The sequence below is a fragment of the Falco peregrinus genome, chromosome 1, assembly GCF_023634155.1.
Source record: "Falco peregrinus isolate bFalPer1 chromosome 1, bFalPer1.pri, whole genome shotgun sequence".
Taxonomy (NCBI): Eukaryota; Metazoa; Chordata; class Aves; order Falconiformes; family Falconidae; genus Falco; species Falco peregrinus.
Window position 1 is genome coordinate 129,271,646 of NC_073721.1, and position 25,700 is coordinate 129,297,345.

Sequence of the window (25,700 nt, forward strand, 5' to 3'; positions counted from 1 at the left end):
AATACAGTTCAAATTTGCTGCAAAGGAAACCCCTTATTTCTCAAGTATCAGTGACATCTTTTTTTCTTACACCAGGTGAAAGTGCAGAAAACTGTTAGCCAAGTGATACTTAGACTTGTACAACATTTTTTGCTTGTTCACATATGTGCTTTGCCCATTAAGACATCACAGGGGTGGACAAACAACGAAGACATCATAAAGCTAATTAAAATAAAATCCTCTGTTAACTTTAAACCTTTACCTGACACAAACTCAGTGTAGTTTCAAAGTAAATGTGATTGTGGAAAAATAGTTCAAACATTTAAGTGTAAAGCAGGACAGTTCTTACACTAGTTCAGTGACAAAGCTCAACTGAGCACAACCTCCCTGTAATGACACATCCAAAGGAGAAATCCTCTCCTGGCATCTTGCATCACAAGCTGACTTACCCCTGGAAACGCACACCATTTCTTCCTCTCCAGAATACCTATAGAAATTCCTTAACAGCATTTAGGCAATTGATTCTGTTTATATCACTTTACAGTACTTCTTAGCTCCTAGCTGCAGTCGTACGTGACAGTCCTTTTCACAGGTTAAAGTTGTATTTTTCGTTTATGGCTTTGAAACTTGGTATCTTTTCATCTCACTGCACATTATATTGAATGGAAATGACACATGAAAGGCTAAACTGGAGTGTTAGACTTCACTACTTTCTTCATTTTTTAACACCACTTACTGTTTTTAAGATCACAGCATATCCCATGGTACTAAAACCTGCTCACCTACTAGAAATAAACTTCATAAATTTTACCCTGTAAAAATCTATTTGCCTTTTATACAGTCCTGAAAGATCTAAGTTAAGATTTAATATTTTAGCTTATGCTTGAGAGCACACTCATAAGTCACAGGTAGCCCGCGAGTAGGACAACTCTGCTCCACCAACAAAGATTCTTTGAGAAACGCTCTCTGATCTGCGTTAGTGGAACTACACTGTTCAAAGCACAGTGGAGTCTTTTAGCTTCAGGAACTGTATCATATCTGTTCCTCTGGTTATATGCTCTAGATTGACACAACTCCTATACAAATCTAAGAAAAGAAGACTCCTTCAAGTAGAACCTCTTAACTTGTATTTACAGAGTGCAGCTTCTTCTTTAATAACAGTTTGTGACTGTCAGCATAGAAGCGGGGAGCAAATGTAGAAACTATGAATGAACTGTATGAACATCCAATTTACTGACGAGAGGGATGGACGGAACAATGCTGTGTTGAACAGATGCAGCTTTGGATGCTAGAGACCTGCCACAAAGATAAAGTTTCTGTGTGCAAGGCTGCGTACCGGAGAAGCTTCAATGCAACTGGGTGAACAGCCTCAAAACACGCAATAAATAACAAAGCTGCTAGAGATAGCAATTATCCTAGCTCATACTTAATAAAGTTACCAAAGACCTGACTGAAAGGCAGCAGCCTATTGAACAGCACGGCTGAAAAGAGGCTTCGCCTTTCTTAAAATTAGCAATTGTTATTGTCTGACAGAGTAGTACAGAGTTTATGATTGAAACAAAGAAGAGCAGGATGTGAGCTCCTCAGACATTATGGGCTAAAAATGATTAGAGCAAATGTTCTCAAAGTTACAACCTTTCAGGCAAATGCTTTTTACAATGAGTAATTTTTAACTATATTCCATCACCACATATTACTTTTGGTCCACAATAAAACTTCTTGACCACTGGCCGCCAGCACTGAGAATGGTGGGAGTATCTCATTTACCACTGAGGGTGGGTTTTTTAAAGCATTTAACTACTGAAACTGCAGCATTATATAAATCACTCCCAAGACATCCTCTGCACATGACTCAGGAATGTGGGTTCATAAATAACTTGTCTTTATAGAAAAAACACACACATATACAACTTTTCATTTCAATAATAAAAAAAAATATATCTGGTTTGTAACAAGATTGCTCTGCAAGAGCATAAAGGGAGCTCCACTAGCTGGATAGTTTAACAACCATTTCCTTTGAGTCTCATTTCAAATGCGAAATTTGCAGTCAGCATTTCTGAGGCCTTCAGATAACTCTGAAAATTAAAAAAAAAAATAATCCCACCAATCAACTAAAAAAATCCAAACCAATAAACTGGACCCCAAATCTAGTCTAAATCAAAACAGTAGATGAAAATCAAGGAAGGCAGGGATATCATAAAGTTGTTGCTGTATATTTTGCACCCATTCAGTTCCCAAAGGAAACGTTCACTATCAAGTTCAGATGAACAGAAAAGGTTGTAAAAGGAAACTTAAAACTGTCAGGGTAAATATTTTCCTTGCATGACTCACCCCAAAAGATTCAGATTCTTCTGCTAACTGGAGAGAAGCCAATAGTAACACACACCTTATTAAAGCATTATTGGCTCCTCTAAAGGGGAGCCCACATCTGTCGTACACAGCGAGTGTGTTGGGGTGAAGTACAGCATATAAAGCTGTCACCGTGCCCACGGTTGCACAGCAGCATGGATCTCTGGACGTGCTCGCCTGCCTGCCCCAGCCAGCCCTTCCAGCCACTCACACAGACACGGAAGAGACACAAAACCAACTACTTCACTGAGTCTAGAAGGATCTTTCAAGCAATGATTTAACGGAGCAGTACTGATCTGAACTCAGTCCAGGCAGCTCAAACAAAACCGGGCACACCTCTACACCACTTTCTAAGCACTTGTCGTTACTTTCGGCTTCCACTTAACCCTGGCTCGAACATGAAACATCTTCTTACTGAAGTAACGCAGCTGTGTTAGTGTTGTGGAAACTCCAATACCTTGTACTTCGTATTTGCGGGGATATTGGTTTTCCAGCGAACTGTGTAGTAGCGAGCGTCTGTGATCTTCTGGTTCTTCGGCAGAGAGTTGTCTGCCCAAGTGATCCGTATGGTGTCATGGCTCAGAATGGAAGCCTGAACCCCCACCGGTGGCATCATGGGAGACGGATCTGGCACTGGAGTGTATGGAGCATTAATAACAAACAAATCAACCTCGGAAGTGTCTAGGGAATTGATGGGTAAAATAGTGTATTATAATTAAAAAGGGAGAAGGTGGCATTTTAATGTAAACAAAAACAAAAAAGGGGAAATGCAGGGTAGTACAATGAAATGAAAGGTGAGAAATGGAGAAAGAGAGAGAAAAGCCAGAGTTAATAGGTGACATAAGACCGGCTAATCAAATTAATCTCGCATTGCGTTCTTCTTAAGACAGTAAGACAACATATATATGCCAATATATATCCACCTCATCATATTGGTGTCCAGCACATTCAACCATGGCCTAAGAACCCCAGACATACAGTAATTTTAACTTTGACTTCATCTGCCTCAGAATGTCCACTGATTCCTTTCCAGAACACAACAAGGAGGAAAAAGAGCAGGACTTCCTCTAGATGGGTAAATGCCACTTCGTAAAAATTACAGGGAACTCCCAGCACCTTTTAAAGAATGTTAATGGCAATCACGTTCCAAGTACCACACAAATTTGCAGTAACAGAAGAAACTGCAGTTCCAATGTCCCCTATAAAATCTATACGAATTCCTGCTCTTCAGAAGACTAGAACAAAGCGTTAACATCTACACACAACAACTAACATCAACAGTCTAGTAGTGAGCACGGTGAGCCATAGCACAGCAACAGCTCACTTGGAAACAAGTGTCTCTGCTTAAAATCTTCTATTAATGTATTACAAGACCAAAAAAAAAAACCTGCCAAGAACTTGTGTAAGTGACAGCAGATTGAGACTTAGACAAAGAAAATGCAGGCATCATGTTCAAGATGTCAGGGTAGAAGACCAAAAAGAAATAATCTATACTTGTCCGTAAAAAACAAGGTAAGGGCCACGCCTTTAGAACTGCATCACACAGCCTGGCTCATGTAATGGCAACTGTTTGAATAAGAGCATCTCTAAGTAGTAGAAAGTTTTGTCATTTAAAAATGAAACTAGTTCTAGGTGGTTTAATAACTGGGTGAAACAGGCGAGGCCAGCCAGCTCAGAGGTGGAGTGTGCTTGATGCCACAGGTGAACACGGCCCCAGGTCCTCCCACCCCAGAGGCAGCCGCGGGCCTGTACCTGAGTGTGGCCTGGTCACCGCACTCTCGTAGAGGGGGATCCCTTCCCCCACGTTGTTAAATGCCTTCAGGGTTATCACGTAGTGGGAGCTTGGGTCTGAAGGGAAAAACAAACATCCTTTTAGGGCAAGCCGTTCGTGAATCCGATTTTCTGCTTTTCCATATTCTTTGTTCAGTATTTTGTTTTTTAACAGAAATACATGAAATAAGTAAACTAAACTGGAATTGCAAAGGTCTCCACACAGACCTGGTAGCGCTCAATAGCTCTCGTACAGCGGCAGTCCAGTCATAGAGCTACATTACGTACAGGCAAAAAAGCAGTGAGGAATTAAAGGAATGTTTTAAGCTGCTCTACTATAAAATTACTCAGAAGTTCCATTTAATGGAACTTCTCAGTAGGCTGGTACAGCAATATTTATTTTGCTGTCAGGATATTTTACCTGCCACAGAGAATTCTGTGGAGGGGTGAATCTGTATTTTTCTTTTAAAGCAGATGCCACTGCACCTTGGTAACATTTTAGTTTCTTTTTTGCCTGAAGCCAACTGTTCTGCAGCTCCAGCAGAAGAACAAGGGAATGCTACTCAGCGTGAAAGTTTTTGTGATAAGCACTGAAGGGAAAGCATTGGATCAAAGTGCTCTATGCTTCAAACTTGGGGACTGTAGGATTCTGGGTTTGGGGCTTTTTTTTTTTTTATTCCTCTGCCTCTTTCTCTATCATCAGAAAATTGAGTTTATTTGAAATTTATCAACAGTTTGGCATCCCGCATAATATCTGAATTAAGGAAAAATCCAAAAACTTGCATGTAGTTTCGTTTATTTGCAATACCATGATTAGCAAACAGTAACATAAATGAGAGGTAAAACTTGGCACTGAGGTTAATTTGCTTTCCTTACCTAAGTTTTCAATGGTGTAGTATCTCTGTTTATAGTCCACCTTGATGGTCTGTGCATGAGGACTGCCAATGCCGTACCCTATCGCATAGCCTCTCACCACGATGTTCTGGTTTTCAGGTGGAGTCCAGCTCACTACAATACTGGTGACCAGCGGACGGACATGTAAGGAACTTGGAACTTCAGGAACACGAGTTTCTGTTAAAGAAAAATGATGGATTTAAAGGTCTTCTCTTAAATAAAGGTAATTACAAGAAGAGCTGTGAGCTAGTAAGGTCAAACGTAGCACTTCCACCCTGCGTCTGTATTCAAATGAGTACGCTGCGCAGGAGGGAGCTTTACTGTAAAGAGAGCACAAAGAATTCTAATAAGCAGAAGAAAATTAACATAGATTCATATACTAATATATTTTAATAGATCCTCTCTTTAAAAGAAAGGACAGTCGTACTGAGGAAAAGATCAAACCTGCTTCAAGGCAGACTCTTCTGATGTTTGTGCATGTTTTAACCAATTTGTAATTTTTCAAAATACGCACTACATTTATCACGTCCTTCACCTCCACAAAGAAATCTCCTTTTAGTTCCACCATATTACTTACTTGTGGGCATTAAAATAATTATAACTGAAAACACACTGATGATGAAAGAAAGGCTCCTGAGCTGCTTGTAGGATTAAAGAGAATATTCCAAATCTCTAAGAATTGTCAGTAAACTGTGCTGCAAAGTTTTCTTCTGATTTGTCCTACATTTGTTGCTATTTAAATCCTTGGGTTTCTTTAACTTAATTCACAAAATATATGCAGGGACTATATAACCATACCACAAGATAAAGAAATACTCAAAGAGTCCATATGAACTATTCAAACCCTACCCCACAAGCAACACAAATCTCATCACAACCCAACAGAGAAATGGAGCGTGGGTCCTTAGTAACAGCAGGACTTCCACAGCGTGTCCACTGATTCCACTGTAACCCCCTGATATTTTTACTGAAAGGTTTTTTCCCCACCGTTGATTAGAATTTAAAAGCAATCTAAAAGCACAACTGTAGTACCTACTAGTGTCCGTACCTTTGTTTTAACTTCTCAAAAATTAAATAAGTACTTTTGTCAGGCCACTGGAGCCTGCCATATGTTGACAGATTATAAATAATTCTATGCAATAGTAAGCTGAGTTCCCCAGTCTAAAATAAAATCAGCTCAGTGTTCTGCTTCCTGCAGGGATTTCATTTTAATGAAACATGCTACATTTATCTAAAAACATTTAATAAAGCACCACAACAGGATTATTTGGATCATAATATGCCACTGGCCTGCTAGCCCGGGGAGTTTATAGTCTCCAGCTGACACAGCTGATCAATTACAGTTCACAACTATTAAATACAGAAAAGCTACATAATTGCAATAAGAAATGACATTTTTAACTGCACAGAAGTTAGTGCACTGGGGGATAAACTTTGTACAACTGGTTAACGCCTCTTGCATATGTGCTGCTGGGGAGACTTGCACCGACTCTGCAAAATGACACAGCCCTCCCAACATTAAGTTGTAACAGTCTGGCTCCTGTTTACCTTGATGACACTATAAAGTAAATTGTCTATTTAAATTCAAAAAGCAGCCATGGAATAAAAAGGAATGCCTTACATGTCTGTTGAACCAGAGAAACTGAAGAGTAGCTGTAAATACTTTTGCATGGTATTAAAATTACCCACGAGCTTACTAAAGAAAGAAAAGCATGGTTTTCTGTGATTGATATGAAGATGGCATGAATATCATGCCTGATCACACCAGGATTTATAGATTTTCAGGTCTGTGTTCCTGGAGGGGCTGGGGGTGCTCAGCCTGGAGAGGAGGGGGCTCGGGGGGACCTTCCCGCTCCCTGCAGCTGCCTGGCAGGGGCTGTAGGCAGGGGGGTCGGTCTCTGCTCCCAAGGAACAAGCAACAGGATGGGAGGGAGCGGCCCCAAGTTGCACCAGGGGAGGGTTAGATTGGATCTCAGGAAAAACTTCTTCCCCGACAGGGTTGTGAGCACTGGAACAGCCGCCCAGGGAAGCGGTTGGGTCACGTATCTCTGGAGGGATTTAAAAGACACGCAGCTGCGGTGCTCAGGGACATGGTTTAGTGTTGGGCTTGGCAGCGCTGGGTTAACGGCTGGGCTTGATGATCTCAGAGGTCTTCTCCAACCTAAACAATTCTATGATTCTATGTTCCACTGTCTTAGCTGTGAATTTTTATTACTTTATTAATTGTAAAGAATATGCATAAAGAAAAATTGCCTGCAAGGACTGCAACAGTCCAATTTGAAAAAAATTCAAATGAAAAAATCAACACAGAATGAAAAGGTTCTTTTCTTCTGCCCACTTCTGCCCTATTTAAATTTAATCCTGATGGTACCCTCCAGCCAAGTGTTGTTAACTCCAGCAATTCAAAAGCAATTCAAAATTCAAAAGCAGAGTTACATTTTCATTACCTTGTGTAAGTGCTGCCTATTTCACAGAGCTCTACTTCAGACTGGGGAACTAGTGGTTTCTTAAAGCTGCAAGGTTGTGTCATATCCAGTTAGAGGAAGACAGACACACAGATGAAAGTAATTTCAACTCTAAAATGTAATTTTAAATAACTACAAAACTGAACCCTACTGTTAACGCTGGGATTTTTGCTGTTCTTAAGCAATGGAGAGTAAGCAGTAAGAGGGCAAGTATTAAGTTGAGCATCAACTTCGCATAACACAAAGACTGAAGCATGGGCTCTCAAGGGCTTTGATCAGCTGACTGTTGAAGCAATCTTCCAGCAGTGTAGAACAAATACTGAAGCTGTTTCATTATTCTGTCTCCCAGCTGCCAGTACAACCGAATCTCAAGCCACACAGATGTGAAAGACATTACTGGGTCCTGTGGCATTAAGCTAGAATGCCCCTCCAGCGACTTTTAACACAGCCAAGAGGGAGACCAGCCTCCAAAAAGCATAAGGTAGGTGTGTGCAACAGCACCAATTAAATGCTCTTCTGAAATAGCAACAGTTCACCCAGAATCACTAGCTCCTTGTAGGCACTTCCAAAGGAGTCACCCCAGCCATCCTTCTAGAAAAAGCACTTTTCCCCCATTTTAGCTGCTCTCAGTCAGGTTCTGGGAGATGCTCACAAATTTGCTCATTTGAATTCTGCAAGCATCAGGCTCCTACTTACCAAACATCTGGACCAACTATGAAAGGTCAAAATTTTTCACAGAACACTTTCTACTGTTATTGTTGAACTCTGCATTGGAAAAACAAGATGCTAACATGGTTCTGTGTACCACACATCATGAATCTATGGATTTGGTGGAAGGGACTTAATTTCTGATGAAAAATAAGGTCCATACTAGTCTACCACTTCTGAAAATACAATGTATCCCCCTTTTCTTTTACAATGGCAAAATAACAATTACTTTAGACTCTTTAGAAAGAGTCTAAGCAAAAAACAAATTCCCCAAACCAACACCCAAACCCAATCAATTCAAAAAAGCCACAAAAACAAACAAACAAAAACCCACAAAAAAACCCAAGAAAAATATTTTATGAAAGCATGGCACCAGTTAAACACAGTGGAAAGATTGCAAAGGTCTACGGGCAACATTTCCCACTGTTTCTTTCCTGCTGTGGCATCTCTCTTGCACTTGGCAAAGTTTACAACTCAGAGGCTGCAGCCAGACCGCGTACTGCAGCCCGCAGGACTACACTCAGCCCGCCAGCACACAGAAAAGCCACCCTGAGCGCACTGGGGTACACATCAGGGGCTTCATTAGCATAACTTAGGTGCTACAGAAATACATAATCACTATTTTACCTCCCCAAAGGAAAACAGTCCTCCTATCTCAGTTTCGTAGCACGTAACCCCCTGCATGATTAACCAGAGGAATTTTATCACAATATAAAAATTGAACCATTATTATTATGCCCTTTATGAAGTACTGAATCACTGACATTGGCATTCATGACTGGGTATTTCTTAGCAGAAAAAACATAGTGCCAACATACAGTACTAGGAAGTGTAAAAGCAGGGTTTAATTTCAAGCCACTTGGCAAGAATTTTATGTCGAAATAGAAATTAATTTCGCTTAATCATAAAGCAGATTGTACTATTAGAATACAGTAGAAACAACTGAAAACAATCAGGTTTGCCTTTAAAAAAGACAAATCAACTTTAGTGTGCCCTGCCCACAAAATCTAATGTTTTTGATGTCACAAATATGGTCACACTTGTGATCTTACCATCTAGATCACTCTCAAAGGTTTCTGCTGATACCCAGTCGGTAGCTGGTCCGGTACCATTAACAGTCAAGGCAGCTACTCGGAAGCTGTACTCTGTACCTCGTTCAAGACCTAAGAGACAAAGAGTACCCAAGATATCAAACCGGGAATTCCAGCTGTGATCCCAGGAGTCACAGCTCCTAATTAAAAGCCAGGTCTAACCTGACAGGAAGAAGCCTTTCACCCCACACTGCCCCTGGGCGTAACACGGGTCAGGAATGGAAGCAGCACCCACAGCGCAGCACCATGAGGAAGCTGACGCCAATTAGGATGCAACAGCCAAACTGGGACCGGAGACAGCCGGGGCTGTGACACTCTGCAGGCTGTCCCTGTGGGCCACTGGAGGAGATTGTGAGGCACTCTTTGCAGCCAGCTCTAATTTCTGGCTATTAATTAGCTTTAAGTGCAGAAGCACCCGCATCCATAACTAAAGCTAGGTATAGACAGCAAGTGATCAAACTGTGCAAACAATTTGTTTACTGTATAGAAAACTGTACAATCAATAATCAAAGCACTATGAAAATGCACTCAAAATTTGATATATGGAACTTCTGTTGCTGGTAAAAACACACTCCGGTTCCAGGCACATATCAACTGCTCTGTGAGAAACGGAAACTTACGGAGTCACAGCTGGAGTTTCAGAGCACAAATCAAAACATCTTGTTAAAAAGTGCATATTCATTTTCCAGAGAGGCACAATTTCTTCTCTTTTGACCAACTGTTCATTTACAGAGATTTAAAGAAAATGAACAAAACATAGTCTTGCTCCTGTTCTCATGTACTCTTCATTTCTGCTAAAGCAAATTCTAGTTCTGGTAACAATATATAATCTATACTAAGTAATGTACTACTCTGCATTTTTCAAGTGTACAAATAAAGAGAGAATGTAACACATTCATGCCAGAGAGAAGGAAAAAAGGCTGATGTCAGTGAAACCAGGAGGGATGGTTTGCACAGATGCCTGAGGCAAGAAGTCCACAGGACGCTGAGCTGGGCTTGGCGGTGAGCACTGCAGGGCAGAGCGTGCCTCCCGCGCACCCACACGCAGGCAGTGCAGTCTGCAGGACGCCTGCCCAGACTGCAGGGCTCGGGCATCCTTCTCCATACAGTTCTGACATTTGGGCAGACACCAGGAGCTCAGGACCACCTTCTGCATGCAACCCTGTGCCTTTTACAAAAGATTTTAAAAGGACTTGTCCAGTCCGCTTTGCAAACCAATGGCAAAACTAGGGCTAAAAACCAGGTCACTGAACTCCAATTACCACCAGCCAGCCCAGAGTTACCACCAGCCAGCCCAGAGTATCTCATTACCTACAAACACTCCTTTTAAGGGTTTTCATTTTTTCTTCCAAGGCAAGAACCCCACATAAACACGCCTCTGAGCCTGAGCCCACTAAAAGCACCTAAAAAACGCCCTTCTGATAACAAATGCTTGCAAATAATAGCTCACCTTCAATTAGCTGCAAGAGCTGGGTGCCACCGATGCTCTCTGTCACATCACTCTTGCGGGACACTTTACGGTAGCGAATTTTGTAGCCGGTGATTTGTCCACTGTGTGTCCCCGCAGGGGGAGGCTGCCAGTGCAGCATGATGCTCTGTGGAAGGCAGAAGGTCAGTACAAAGTCATCGCCACCCACACAGCCAGAAACTACTCTAGTGCTAATACTTCATGAAACAAGACAGAAAAACGCACATACAGAAAATACCACATTTTTGTACAGTAAATCATAGGCTATTTGTAAAAAAATACCCCCCCTGTGATTCAGCAGCAGCCCAGGTCATACATGTGCCTACAGTTCATCTCTAAGCGCTTCGATCTTATTAGCCCTTCTGATTCCAATCTCACAAATGGCCCCTGGGGTTTCCCTTTCCATTTCCTTCAAGTTATCTTGAGGTATGGTTTACCTGAGGATCTATCTTTAAGAACTGGTATTTTCTCTAAAGGGTACAAGTTATCTGAACTGTATGTAGTTTATGTGCATTTATTTTTAATCATACAAGTAGCAGAAGAAGGTAATCTGGAAAAGAGTTTTTGGAAAAGGCTTTTAAAAAATCTCCAATCGTAATCACTGAAGTCACAATGACGGAGTATATAATTTTCTCTTTTAAAAAGTGCCTGGGACACTATAAATGTGCGTATGTGTGCACACACACTGTAAACAATAGTTAATCAACAGGAACACATTCAAGCTCTGGCGCTTCAGGCCTTTGTGCCTGATTAAACCTCTTCCATAATTAGCCTCCATGCTTGTCATTGTCACAGTCTTTGCTGCATTCCATGATGTACGATCCACAACGGGCTGGAGCTTCTAATGCTTCGAGCCCCACATTCAGATACTCTCCTGCTGCGCAACTCATACACAAATAGCTGAAAAGCAGCATGGTAGAAAAGAGACCCAAAGCAGCTCTAAAATCTGATCGTTCTAAGACCTGCCAGCCTTTTATTTACCCATTAGGAACAGGAAATTCTCCACATCTTACCTTGGAATTCCGTACCTCCAGCGTTAGATTCTGTGGTGGAGCACTGGGGACTAGAAACGTTGAAGGAATTACAACTCCAAAATTTCCATATACTGTATCACACACTGTATTTCCATACACACCTACTCTCTGCTATCGTTCCATCATGAAAGTACAAACCGTTCTGGTTTAAGGCACTATATAACTACGAAATTCTACCAGTGGTACTTTATGACATACAGTGACTAGCTTAGGAGTTTTACATATTTTTCATCACAAAGAACAAACTCACTTTTTATTCAGGTCTTATCACAGATACCTAAATAAAAAAATGTTCTATTTAAAGGTTCTTGCCATAAAATCTAAGAAGAGAGATCACATTCAGTAGTTTTCAAAAATCAGATCTTTAATTTATATTTTTGATTCTGGGAACCCACATTTAAAATTCTAGCCATGGTTTTTATTACCATGTTTTTCTGTAACAGAAAGACCCCTGAGTCAACATGTCTCTGTGCTACCGAAGAGGTGAAGTCCATCACAAAGTAAGTTTCTGCTTCTAAACTTCGTTCTTCATTAGTTCTTTACTACCTGTAGTAACCTGCTGGTCATGACTGAAACTCCATTAGACAAAAGGGCAAAGTAAGAGAGAACCCGAGACCAAGGAAACCCTGTCCAGCACTTCAGGCTCACACACGTCACCTGAGGGCAGAGATAAGGGTTCCCTGGCAGGAAGGTGAGGCCCCAGCAAAGCAGGAGGACAGAGAGGTAGCAGACTGGGGTAAAGATTGTTCCAGCCCAAATAATGTGTTTTCCAAGTAACTCCCAGGAGCCACAACAATAACTAAGAGAACAATCCTGAGTGCGTAAAGTGAAAGTAGCCCTGTGGTAAGCAGAAGGTACACCGGGGTGTGGTTAAATAAACACCCCTCTCCCACTATCCCACAACAGCAACGGAGACAAGCAGGATTTGGTTTTCCTTCTCTCTTGCCAGCTGAGCGAAGCCCGAAATCACCAGACCTAGGCATTACGTGCTAGGTCCTTTAAAAAGCCACAAGAGGAGGAAATGAAATGAAGCTTTTTTTGCTGTTTGTTTTACACAGTTGTTGCCTACTTTCAGAACAACCTGAAAAAGTAGTCTTGGGTTTCACATGGAGTGGTTAATAATTAATGCACATATTGCAAACTTGGTGAAAGACAATCAGCAAAACACAGGAGACACGCACGTAAATATGTCCATACGTACGTCTCACCACATGCACAGTTCATTTTACGTCAGGGTAAGCTCAGGCTCAGACCAGATTAAGAATTACCCAGGCCAACAAATACAATGGATTTCCCATGGGCCGATATTCCACGCTTTGATAGGAAAGGCACAGCCTACATCCACCTGCACCGTACAGTAAGCCCCGCAGGCAGGAGGCCCGCGACATGCCGATGGTTCAGAGCGGTGCCAGGAGCAGGGAAGGGAGCTGCCCTCCATCGGAGTGTGATGCAGAGCTGCATTCCTAGCTGTAGTACACCACTGCTTTCTGTGGATCAGGAAGGACCACGAGGAGAGAAACAATCCTTATGAGCAGCCCATAAACCTTGGTTCAAATAGTAACGCCAGCAGAGCTATCCTGCAACAAACCACCGGAACAGATTAGGAGCAAAGATCCACATAAAAATGCAGAAGCTTGTTAAATAGAAGCTAAAGGAAGCTTAGAAAAAATCCCTGCAGGAAGCATGGAGATTGCTTCCAGATAGCACAATAAGCAAATGTGTATCGTTCATCCAGAAAAATTTGAGAGACTGAAGGGAGAGAACAGGTGTTAAGCACCAGCGTTATAAGATTGTAAGAAGGAAGGCAACATCCTTCAGAAAGCTTTAGAAAATAAATTTCTGTAGGTTAAATGTGAAAATATAAGTTGGGCCACAAAGAACTTCAGGAAAACTTGAAAATGACATTACAACTAATAGTAAATTCTTCCAGAAAATGAGCTGGAAGCCCTTTGGAGATGCTGTAGAGCTAGACAACGGTCAGGGTATGCCAGAACATGAAAATGGTAAGGACCACACAACGGTCTTCAACTTTGTGTCTGTGCTGAGGAAGGAAGAGGAGAGGCTTCCATAGCACCCTTTACACGGGACTTACGGGATCTCTCAAATGGAAACGTCAGTGTAGGGGATTATGGAAGAGTCAGACACAACAAACAGCAGCTTGCTGCCAGTCAGATGCCACTGATCCAGGGTTTCTCAAGGAACTTGGGAATGAAACGGTTGCATGACTTGACTTATAAGTAACTGGGAGATGGTAAAGTTGATGCCAGTATTTAGAAGGAGTTCCATTTGAGAAACTTCAAGTAGGAAATCAGAAACCTGTATTAGGCAAATTAACTGAAGCTACAAAAAGCACAAAATCCATAGATCCATGAAGTTATAAATATGTATTTGTCACTTTTTAAAGGGAAATCCCACGTTGCAAACCTGCTGGAGAGCTCTTAAGAAACAAAGTGATGAGGGGAAAGAAATCCCTGCCTGAGAAAACAACTGGTTAAAAGAAAGAGAAGGTAGGAAGGTGGGTATGCACTGGGAGATGACCTGTGGAGCTCCACCCTGGCATGTGCTGTGACCCGTTTTGTTCAACACATTCCTAAGTGATGATAGGGGGATGAGCAGCGAGGTGACAAAAGTTAGTACAGACAAGATCTGATGGTGAAGAAGCACAGGAAGAACTCGGGACATTTTGTGCCTGGATATTAAAGGGGCAGATGAAATTCACAGTAGATAAATTTACACGCATGGGGAAAACGATCCTTCCTTTACATGCAAAATGGTGGCTCTAAGCAGACCAATGCCACCAAGATCTGTATATCCCAAAAATGTCACCTCAGTGTTCAGAATGAGCCAAACATGTCAGTCAAATGCTGGTGATTACACACTTGCATCTTCGATACAGTTTCAGTCCCTTCTACCTCCACTGTTAGAAGGATATAGGAGAAAAGAAACAGAAAAAAGTTCAGCAAAGGGCACTGAAGGTTGAAACAGCTTTCACAAAACAAACAGCTAACCATTTCTGTGGCTTTGGAACCTGGAAAAGCTGAATGAGGGAGAATGCAGCAAAGGGCTATAAAATGAGCAGTGGGACAGAGAGGGCTGGTGGACACTGGTTATTCCCTCTTCCAGGCAGTACAGCCATAGGCAACAAATGACACTGGCACACAGCAGCTTCAGAACAGAGAAAAAGGGGTGATTTTTCCACAGAAAACGTATTTGTAGAATCTCTGTCAACTTGATGCGGTGGATGATGAAAGCTGACATGGGTTTAAGAGGATGCCGGCAGGGTTTTATGGAAAAGAAACTGAACTAGTAAACACACAGAAACCACTGCAGAGTCAAGAAGTCCCACAGAAGCAAACTTGTGAACACTGAGAGCATTTAGGACAATACTCCTCTCTGCTCATCTGTTCCACTTTTGGTCACTCCCGGAGAGAGGATTCCAGGCTAGGCTCATTTTGGTCTGGCTGTTCTTTTATGTAAACAAACTTCTCTATAAAAAATAACAGTTAACATTAACTGGTCATTCTACAATTGTTTATATATCCATAGCTGCTCACATTACCAATTTATTTGCTTTATACAAAATACCATTACCACTTCCTGCTTTCATTATTATATGCAATTGATTTAGTAGTATCTGTGCTGGAGCCCAAAGACACGCACCGTTTTCCCGTACGACCACAATGAAAATAAAAAGCTCCAAAAGCAAAAGTCTGCTTTATGTAAAATTAGTATAGAACCTAAAAAATAATTTGGAGTTGTTGCATTCAATATAGTTGTTTTTCTGTCTGCTCTTAATACTTTGTAAACTCAGTAACCCATGAAGTAAACTCCTGACATTGAAATGAAGGACACTGCTGTTTCATAATCAGAATCCCAGGTACTTCTGCAGGTACAGTAATTTTCCTTCACCCAATCTGGAAAGCCTCCGGGGGAACATGCACCATGTGTGGCCATAGGCAACAACAACGTTATCAGTAAAATAGTGCAACAATGAGCAAAAACCAAGTCTGGTTAAAAATTCACTTTGAAGAAAATTACCAGATAATTCCTAACAAAAACAAAAAAAAAATGGAATAAAGCAGCTCACCATCTGACAACGTTCGTACAACAACATCTTGGGTTGAGACACCAGGACCATGTTTATTGTAAGCTACCACTCGGAAACTATACTCTGTGTATTTCTTTAATCCATTAATGGTATAGGAGAGTCCTCCTACATCAACATCCTGTTCATAAAGAAACATACATACAAGCCAAGGTCAGAATCAGGTCTGCAACTATTATACATGTCTTAAGAATTTCAGTACAGTAATACTCAAAGCAGGAATGACATCTTTCTGTAGCACCTGTGGATCAAACCCACAGTTTATACAGCAAGGTCTTGTAAAGATGCTAACAGTGAGCTTGCAAGGGAAAATCCTACCTATCTGATTTAAATTGTAACATGGACTCTGGTTCTGTAAACGAAAAGAGATCTGGCCTATATAGTAAAAATTACTACTATATTTTGAACACTGGGATGCAGAATTAGAAAAGGTAATTTTACCTGAGCAATACAACATTCCTATTTAAAAACTGATGGAAGAATTATTTTGAAAGCTCACAAAGATATTCTTCCCTTAGCTTTTTACAGCTTGAATCGTATGTAATCAGATGGGAAATTAAATGATTGGGATTAATCCTCTCAAAGCTGTGATTATTCTCAAGTGGCAGCCTATACTTCTACAGAACATACTGGATTCTTCCAGTAAACTCCTAAGAAAATGTAATCAATTAGACACTCAGCAGTATCAAAAAACCAATCACTGGATCAAAGAACTCAAGAAGTAACAACAGTTCAGATAAGGGATCTTGCTAAGATCAGTAGTTAGACTGCTTTACTGAAAAACAGCCAACCTATAAAACCTATGCCAGTCCGTTACATTACGTGAAGCAGAACTGTTAAATAATGACACAGCTGTTAAGTGCACTCTCTCGTTAGCACGATATAACAGACTTCCCCAAAAGGTACTTGATACTGATAAGTATCTAAATAAGCCATCACAAAAAACCCCTGTTTTAATTCTAGGATACATACATTTCATGCTGTATCTTTAATTTTAAGTATTTTTTAGGCTAATGGATTCAGTCTATCAGAAAAATGAACACTTCACAAGGTGTTTCTAGAAATTTAAGGTAAAACCCTAATAAAAGAAAAAAGGCCATTACTGGCATTGTATCTGACATGGGAAGAGCCAAGCTCTGTACCTGCTCAGTGTCCTGCCCCTTCTCCATGTAATAGAGCTTGTAGTTCTGGATCTCTCCATTGCCAGACAAGGGTGTCTCCCAGGTGACAGTAACGGAGGTGGGTGAACTGGCGAACGCTCGGATATTGGGTGCTGGACCAGGAAGCTGAACTAAAATGTAAGCACAAAACTGCTCGTCACCAGGCCTAACCAACAGCGCTTTCAGCAGCTGATTATTGTAGCATCAACTTCACTATAAATCAACTCCGGTTAAAAGATGGGTATTTGGTCACATTTCAGCCTCTCACATGGATTCACTGGGGAGTATAAAAGTGGGACCAAATTTCTGGAGGAGCTCCTGCTCCCTGCTCCTTTTGTCCTGAATGATCCTACAAATGACAGACTTCACATTTTCTTGAAGTTCTCCTTTTTTCCTCTTTCAGTTAATGACAAATTAAAAGTACTCCTCTTACAATGGCAAGTTCAGAAAATTTAACAAGGAGTGTCTTATCAGTATTTCTTAATGGCAAAAATAAATCATGTAAGTTCACCAACTTGGAAAATAATTCTGAAACTATGGTCTGCAAGTGCAACTTCTAAGAGTATTGACTTCTTCTGGGAAAGGTCATGAATGGGAAAAAAAAAAAAAAAAAAAAAAAAAAAAAAAGAATAAATCGATCCGAAAGTCAAGAAGACTCAAAATATTTACAGCTTACCCTCAGGCTGGGTGGCCACCTTGAGCGGCGCTGAGCTATCTCCAGGGCCGTGCCTGTTCTGAGCCACAACTCGAAACACATAAACTGTTTCTGGCATCAGGTTTTGGATTGTCACTTGTGTCTCTCCAGGACGACTCGTATTTTCAACGCGTTCCCTTTAGGAAACAAAAGGTTTGGGCACAGAAACAATCACCGATTAGTAACGGAGTTTTTCAGGGGTAAATAAAGGAATAGTTGCTACTAAGATGTGTCCCATCTGAATATATCCAGTGTGTTAATGACGTGGTTATTTATACTGTGATGACTACACAACAGAGCAATAATATGCCAAAATTGATGGTGATAAACAGCTTGTGCTTTTGTAACTTTTCTTCCGAAAAAACCCATGCACTGAAGTAGAAGAATAAGAGATACTCAACATCACAAAATTCAGAGTTGTTTCTTTGTTATTCTTGTAACAGCACATGGTAATTTGTAGTGACAGTTTGTCCTACTACTCTGAAGCCAGAGAAAAAAAAAATATTTAAGCAGCATACAGAGAGTCTCGCAAGATTCAAGCCATTTTTGTTAATATTGTGGGGCTGGTTTTGCAGTATTTTTCAAAGAAACTGTTTTAATATAGTATTCTACCTCCAAACGGTACTTAGTTCCTCCCTAATCTTTACACTTTTTGAGAACACCCACCAGCTCTGACGCCGCAGCCAGGCCGACAGCTGTGGCGCTTACACTACCATCGCACGAGGACTCGCGCCAACACAAGGCAGCGCCTGCCCGCGCTGCCTGCACTGCCCCCGCACCGCACGCTGGGAGCAGGCGCCGGGGGCTCAGCCGCACCCACGGGACATGACGACACGCCAAGGGGGCACAACTGGGGCCCGGCCGGCTGCCAGCCCCTGAAGATTGGGCACACTCTGCGAAGCAGCACTGCTGGCAGGCTCAGCAAAAAGGGTGACATTTTGCAAGCTGAAAGCTGTGATCAAGTTGGAAGGATCCACTTTGTGTGCCGAGGCAACAGGAAGGATCACCGCCACTGCCGGCAGAGCTGGGGAACTCAGCCCTCCTCATCCGCCGGGTGCAAGCATATGAGAAGATTAATCATCAACTAACGCAGCCTTTATTTCCAAGACAATTGCTGCTGTCACGCAAAGGTTCACAGAGCTGCCCCTGGGTAATGACATCTACACCCTGTCCTTTCCCGAAAAAAAGCTCCCTACACCCTGCAAATACAAATACAAACAGTGTTACAAAAGAAGAAATCATAAACTTCCCCACTGAGAAAAGGGAAAATGCAACTGCTTACAACGCAATCGTCTCCCTTTTGTCTGCTAGACTTTGTTGAGCTGCACAGCAGAGGGCAGACGATTCTCATCCTGACGATTAGCTGCTATTAAATCATTTTTAATGCAGAAGCCCAAGCAAAATTATTTCACAGTGTCCCCTTTCCTACCTTCCAGCCATTCGACTTCAGTCTATACCACAGAAGTATGATGCTAAAATTCCCATTTTTAATTTATTTCTTTTTAAATCAACTGATACAGATGATTTAGCATAACTTAGTTGAAAAACATTTTGAAATCCCTGTTTATTTCTTCACTATTACATTGTATCTATAGAGAGGGAAACTATACACTTACTGTAACTACAGACCTATTTAGATACATTTTCTAGAATGTTCTCCTTCATGAAAGTTGAGCTAAAATGGCATTCTGTAAACGGCTTATTTCAGATTATTAACTTCCATCATTACATGAGGAGCATCATTACAGCATATCTGAATCTAAAATGTTTACAGAAGATTTTTCTTCTTTTAATGTTTATAAAATATTTTTTTAAAGAAGGAAGCTGACAGAGAAGCGAGACACACACTAAACAAATATCACAGCCAATACAGAATGAAACTGGAAGGCGAGGGAAGAGATAGATACTCTCCCTCACTAACTTTTCCAGTTACAGCTAGTGCAAAATGTCTGGTTGAAAATGCATTTTCAAATGGACAGTTTCCTTTAAGATGTGCCTTTGCTACCACAACGGTAACTGAAAACGCAGAATAAGCGCCAACTGATTCACAGCTGTGGAATAACATTCGTCTCCCACTGACATGCAAAATATATTGCATTTTCTGCCTCAAGTTTAAATGCACTCACTGATTTTTATCTAGAGAAAAACCCTCAGCAATCCAAGATTATTATTTAAATTTTTTTAAAAAAATAATAATCAGAATTATTTTAATGGAAAGACAACATTTCTCAAAAAATAGACATGTCAAAGTATTACAATTTTCAGTAATAACTAGGAACTGTGCCTGCCTTCCCTTGCAACAGTATGTTAAAAATATGTTGAGATTAATCTAATTAAGCGCTACATGAATCTCTCATTTATGCCCTTTCTAAGGGAGCCTTGAGCACCTTTTATGAGCTGTGATGTGTTTAGGTAGGCGTAATAGGTAACAAAACAGATGGTCTATATGAATAACTATATTACCCTACAGAACATTATGACTATTCTAACTCATTCCAGTTTAATCCCCAATTAAAGAGCTTTGTAAACTAGAGTTAAAGTTTAAAATAGCTATCAAGTACTTAAGGGAAAAAGCCTACAGTTCAAACCCAGAAACAAGCATTAATCTGGAAATGTGAAGTTTAAAGTTACACTTATACATGAAAATCAACCTACAGGGAATTATTAAGAAGTGAGTATCATCCGTGCCAGCCACGTCAGCTGCAGAGCCTGGCGGTGTGCTCAGAGAGGCGTTCCTGATTGTGATTACACAAAACTGAACTCCATTCTGTGCTCGAAGTGCAGTGTTGAACTGAGGGTTTCATATTATTTGAATATCTCACAAGCGTAATTTACCCTCTTGGTAATCCCGGTTCATAGAATTACACCTCCCTTTGCCCCCCCAACACATCTGAATTTTCATACCTTTTTCAGGGCAACTGTCTTCAGTTTGGAACGCAAGGATGAAATAACTACGTAACTATACGATCTATAAGGAAGGCAGTAGTTTCCATCTGATGAGATTACTTTGTTTTTTCTAGAGGTGCAACAACAAAGCCATGAGGCACACACTCCATTTCACATGACTGCCTCAGCGGCACCTCTGACATCAGGACAGCATGGAGACGTGCCGCAGCCAGGGACATCCCGCAGCCAGTGAAAGCAGCAGAAACAAGCTGCCCTCACGGCGGATTTCCATGCTTTGAAATGCTCCTCTTCCATGGATAGTTTTGATTTCTGTGGTGAGAGTAACCCCCAGGCTCTTCAGATCTCTATTGTCACTCACTCCTCAGCGGACCCTACGTACCATCAAACCCAGCTTTCATCATCTCAGAAGCAGTAACAGCGGCCACTGCAACTTTGGCAGCACTTGCATTTTTGCTGTAATTCCTTGTTTGCTGCCACTTCCAACTCTGCCGGTACATTCAGCTCGGGGGCCAATGTTCTGCAAGCAGACAGCGAGTCCAAAACGTGCAGCCCAGGACTTCAGGGGGGCAGGCGACACCCTCCGGGCAGCTGAGGAGTCGGTGGCACGACGCTGCCATGGGGCACGGGAAGAGCCTTTCGCAGGGGCGCCCCGCGGTGACGGGGGAGTCGCGCTCCCACCCCCTTGCAGTACCCTACATTCCAGGGCACAGTTAAGGAAACCTCGTGTTTCTCTGTGCATCTCCTTTCCCTGCACAGGTACAGGGGGTGTAAATCAGCGGTGGCAGAGGCAGCCGGTCCCTCAGGAACCACACGGCTCACATACTGCAGTTAAGTGCTGCTGCAGTTCACGGTATGAAGATGACTCCCTACAGCCCTTTAAAAATGGTTCAGCAAGGTCAGAATATCCAGCTAACCCATGCCATACGATACGTCATTTTTTTTTTCATTTTTCACAAGCCTGATTTAACAAATAAATCAAATACCTGGTTTGATGACTGTTCAAATACAAGCGAGGAAGAGACAACAGTTAGGTTACTAAAGATCCAGTAATGCAGGCAATGAAAATGGTACATGTAGGCAAAAATATAACAGGATGAGAAGATGGCACATACGCACTTAAAACTGCAGCAAAGATATAGGATCATGCATAACTCAAGGGCGACAAAGTGATCCTTTAAGCAGTGTTTTACAATGCTGAGAAAGGAAGGAAGGTTGCACATCCAGCCATGACTTCCAAATTGACTGATCTCCAACGGCCTAGGTGTGTGACACGCTCATCTACGGTTTTATTCAGTAACCAAGCGGCATTTCCACAAGGCCACATTTGACCAACCCATCAAAAAGTACCACATAACTGTTTGTTGGTTTGTTTTTTTTTTTTTTTTTTTTTTTTTAATTGTATTGTTCTCATTCTTTAAATCCAGGTTGAAAGGCGTGATTTCACAGTATTTGAAAACCAGTCTGTGAGATGTGTTATATCAACTGTCTTTGTAAGACATTAAAAAAAAAACACTCAAAAAACCAACAAAAAACCCACCAAAAAAAGGAAACACAAAACCCCCTTCAAAAATCCAAAGGAGTGGTAAAGTTGAGAAAATGGCGAGTATGTGCTAATGCAGGGCTTTCAGAGCCTGCTTTGAACCCTGATCCAGAAGGGGCTTAAGCAAACAAAGATCTCACTGAAGTCAGTGAAACCACCTGCTTACATATAAGCACCAGCTTAAGTGCTTTGCTGTGTAAACTTTCTGTGGACTGCATTAACCCCAGCCCGGAGCGCTGCGCTGCCAGAACTGAAAACAGCCGTTTCTGCAGATTGTCCTATAATTTCCTAATTTATTCACCACAAATTATGTGATTCCTCTTACCCTTTGTTCTGCTAATGCTTTTGGCCCAAGCGGAATGTTTTCTAGATTTCGATACTCTGGTACGTAGTGGAAAGGGATGCATTTTGTTCCCTCCAAAGCAGCACAGGGAGAGGCATGAAGCAGTCTCCAGCAAATCACTTTTTAAAAACCAGCGGGCAGAGTGGTTACAACCAGGAACGTGGAGGAGAAGCAGCACAAAGCAAGAGTGCCTGGCAAGATCCCACCTTTTCTCCTGTCTCACTTAAAATATTGCCAATATGAATGAATATTACCAAAGGAAATAGAAAAACAACATTTGTGAGGCAAAGAATTTTATTAATTGCCTCAGCTAATCCTCGTGAGCCTGGACAAGATGTCTACCCACAGAATTAAGAAAGAGTGGCAATTCACCATACACAGTAGTGCGTTTTATGTTCTCTTCAAATGACTTTGAGTCTTACACTCTAGTCAGTAAGTAGATAGATAATTTTCTCTTGAGTAATAAATCTGATAAGCAAGCTAATTTGCAATTAATTAAGCATTGCTTAAAATTATTGTTAGCTTCAACTTCTTCCAACTTATCACAACAATTTGAAACTGCAGTTGCGAGTGGTAGATCCCATCAGCAAGAAAAAGGGGTAGATTGAACTAAACCTTTGGGATAATCTGTCAGAAACTTATGAATGCTTCACACTCAAGAATGCTTCACACTCATGAAATTTCAATTTATAGGGATTACTAGGAAAGAATCAACATTTAACTGACACCTACCACACGGTTCTCTCTAGAACAAGACTGCACTTACAGGGTTTTAAAGCAGGAGGTGACTGCTTGCTCTCAACAGCACATGGTTTGACTGGAGGACGTTTCCATGCCTGCTGTGGATGGCATTTATAGCAGTGTCAGTGCCCCTGAAGAGGTGTTACCTTCTGTGCTTGCTCTTACTTTCTAAGCAGCCTGCTGAAAGCAGGTAGCAACTGTCTCCAGTCAAACACACGCACAACCATTGCCCCTACGAATACACATTATGCAGCAACAAAGCAAATCAAACTGCACTTCCTCTGATCAGGGTGCCGGAGGGAAGGGAACCCCTCGGACTCCGCAGCCTGTACGACTGAGCATTAAAGCCTGAAGGTTTATAGTGCTTTAAGCAAAGCTAGCATGAAGAAGAGTCATGAAATAGCACGACCCATTTTGCACATCGAGATCTTTACCTGTTTATACCTTCCTTGGTGTAGAAGATTGAATAGGTGAGGTTGTCTCCTTGAGGGTCTGATACAGGTGTCCGCCACGTCAGTCTGATGAAGCGGGTGGAGACGAGGGTGGCCACGACGTCCCGCGGGGCTGAAGGCAGTGGTCCTGTTGTAGCTGGTGCTAGATGGTCATTAGTGGCACTGGTCAGTGAAGTGGGAGGTAATGTTGGGATGGCAACATCTTGTCATGTGCAAACATTGGGGAATATGAAGGGCAAACATCACCACGGTTTTAAAAAAAGAAAACAGAAAAAAACACAAAAGAAATAAACAAAACCACGATGGGAAACAAAAGAAAATGAACACACACAAAAAAGGCCATTAAACTGAAGGCTGACATGCAGGCAAAGGTAACTACTGAAAACTAATGGGAAGTATTAAAGGACTTTCGAGCAAGCAGACCAGGTCTCCATTGTAATGGAAGTGGCAAGGGAACGGGAAGGGTGAAAACTGAGGATAAAATATGACCTCCTAAGAGGACATACCAGCAGCAAACAATATTTTCATTTCTTTGTAAAACAGATGCAATACCAAACGTTTACCAATTAAACCCCCCCAACTTATATTATTTATGCAAAAATACATCCGGACCCAATTTTCTACTTTATTTCAGTAACATGCAGAATTAATTTATAGTCTTCTCAATCATAAAAAAATGACAGACAGATACACAAAATTTACTTAAGAAGTGCAAACTCATCCAGGCTGTGCAATTAAGCACTGAAGTCAATTCACGCGGTAAGTGGTTTCTGAACTGGTTGGGTTCTACCACTGCCAATGGTAATGTGGTGACAAACTCGGCATGGCAGTGGAAATACGGACTTTTTCCTGACTTTCACTAAGGTCACTGTTTTCTTTCCGTCAATGCTTCTCCTCCCTGTCGTAACATATATTACATCATTTCACAAAGACACTAACAAGCATAAACAAGTCTTGCTTTGTATTATATGAAGACTTTACAAACTTTTTTGTGGCAAGTCATGTATGTCTTCCCGTATTACTACTTTAAAGCGAGGACAAATCCCTGGGATTATTGCATTAAAAGGTTGGCATGTTAACAGCGCAAGCTGTAACGTACAAATAGCTGTTCTCCAAATCCTATTAAAGCAATCCATCCAGTAAATCTAACAGTAATATTCTGAGCAGCTGGACCCCAATTACCACAGAATATTACTGGAAGCACAGTTAGTAACAAAACCCTAAAGCTCAGGATGCCCTGAATTTGTCAGGATGCCCTGGATTCTGAACTATTTCCCAAGATTAAGCCATCCAATGCCATTTTCCACATGGGAATCTATGCTGCCAAATATATTTATTCGTTTATTAATTAGGGAAACTAACTCAAATGGCTCAGACTTTCCCCAGAATGAAGTTCAGGACTAGTACACTTTTTGGTGAGAGCAGCAGCATCTCCACCTAACGTACCAGCAGAACACAAGAACTTGTGCCTTGATAGACGAGGAGAAAACTGCGCGCAAAAAACCTAAATAAACCAGAAATCTTTATCTGGATGACCACACCTTCAAGCAGACACACTAAGAACATCTCAGCCACACTGAGAAGTTCATCATCCACAACCAACCTGATTTTAAATTCTAAAAAAACCCTTGTCAAGCAAAGAATCATCTCACGTGCAGGTCTTGAATGGGCAGAACTGTCTCTTTTTCTGTTTCTATTTCTTAAGCAGCTGCTGACAGCGGTGGAAGAACATACCATTGGCTTTGATCAGATTTGCAGAATGCAGTGAAGCGTGTGGGCAGACATGTGAGACCCTCCATTGCTCCACGTGACCAGTACCGCCCACAGCACCACAGGGACCAGGGGACTTCTTGGAACCAGCGACCACCACAGACGAGGCCCAGCTCCACAGGGACACTGGCCGCGTCCTCCCACCCTTCCCACGTCCCGGTGTGCCCGTCACTGCTCTATCGCACCTTCCACCTTTCCTGAAGCTCTCGTTCACGTCTTATCTCCTCTCC

The 25,700-nt window shown here is 41.7% G+C and overlaps 1 protein-coding gene across 9 annotated transcripts in view; it reads right to left on the minus strand.

Annotated features, from left to right (window-relative positions):
* The window catches only part of NEO1 (neogenin 1), a 212,085-nt gene that overhangs the window by 28,965 nt on the left and 157,420 nt on the right, over positions 1–25,700 (minus strand). For 4 of the 9 annotated variants that reach the window (XM_055818613.1, XM_055818661.1, XM_055818604.1 and 1 more), the window contains exons 8-17: positions 23,683–23,902; positions 17,700–17,854; positions 17,006–17,154; positions 15,846–15,984; positions 11,738–11,787; positions 10,707–10,851; positions 9,218–9,328; positions 4,975–5,169; positions 4,081–4,176; positions 2,786–3,009 (exon numbers count right to left, since the gene is read on the minus strand). In XM_055818613.1, coding sequence (XP_055674588.1) covers positions 2,786–3,009; positions 4,081–4,176; positions 4,975–5,169; positions 9,218–9,328; positions 10,707–10,851; positions 11,738–11,787; positions 15,846–15,984; positions 17,006–17,154; positions 17,700–17,854; positions 23,683–23,902 — 1,484 coding nt within the window. The remainder of the gene's footprint in view (positions 1–2,785; positions 3,010–4,080; positions 4,177–4,974; positions 5,170–9,217; positions 9,329–10,706; positions 10,852–11,737; positions 11,788–15,845; positions 15,985–17,005; positions 17,155–17,699; positions 17,855–23,682; positions 23,903–25,700) is intronic. The other 5 variants (XM_055818644.1, XM_055818665.1, XM_055818631.1 and 2 more) reach the window with 3 other exon arrangements.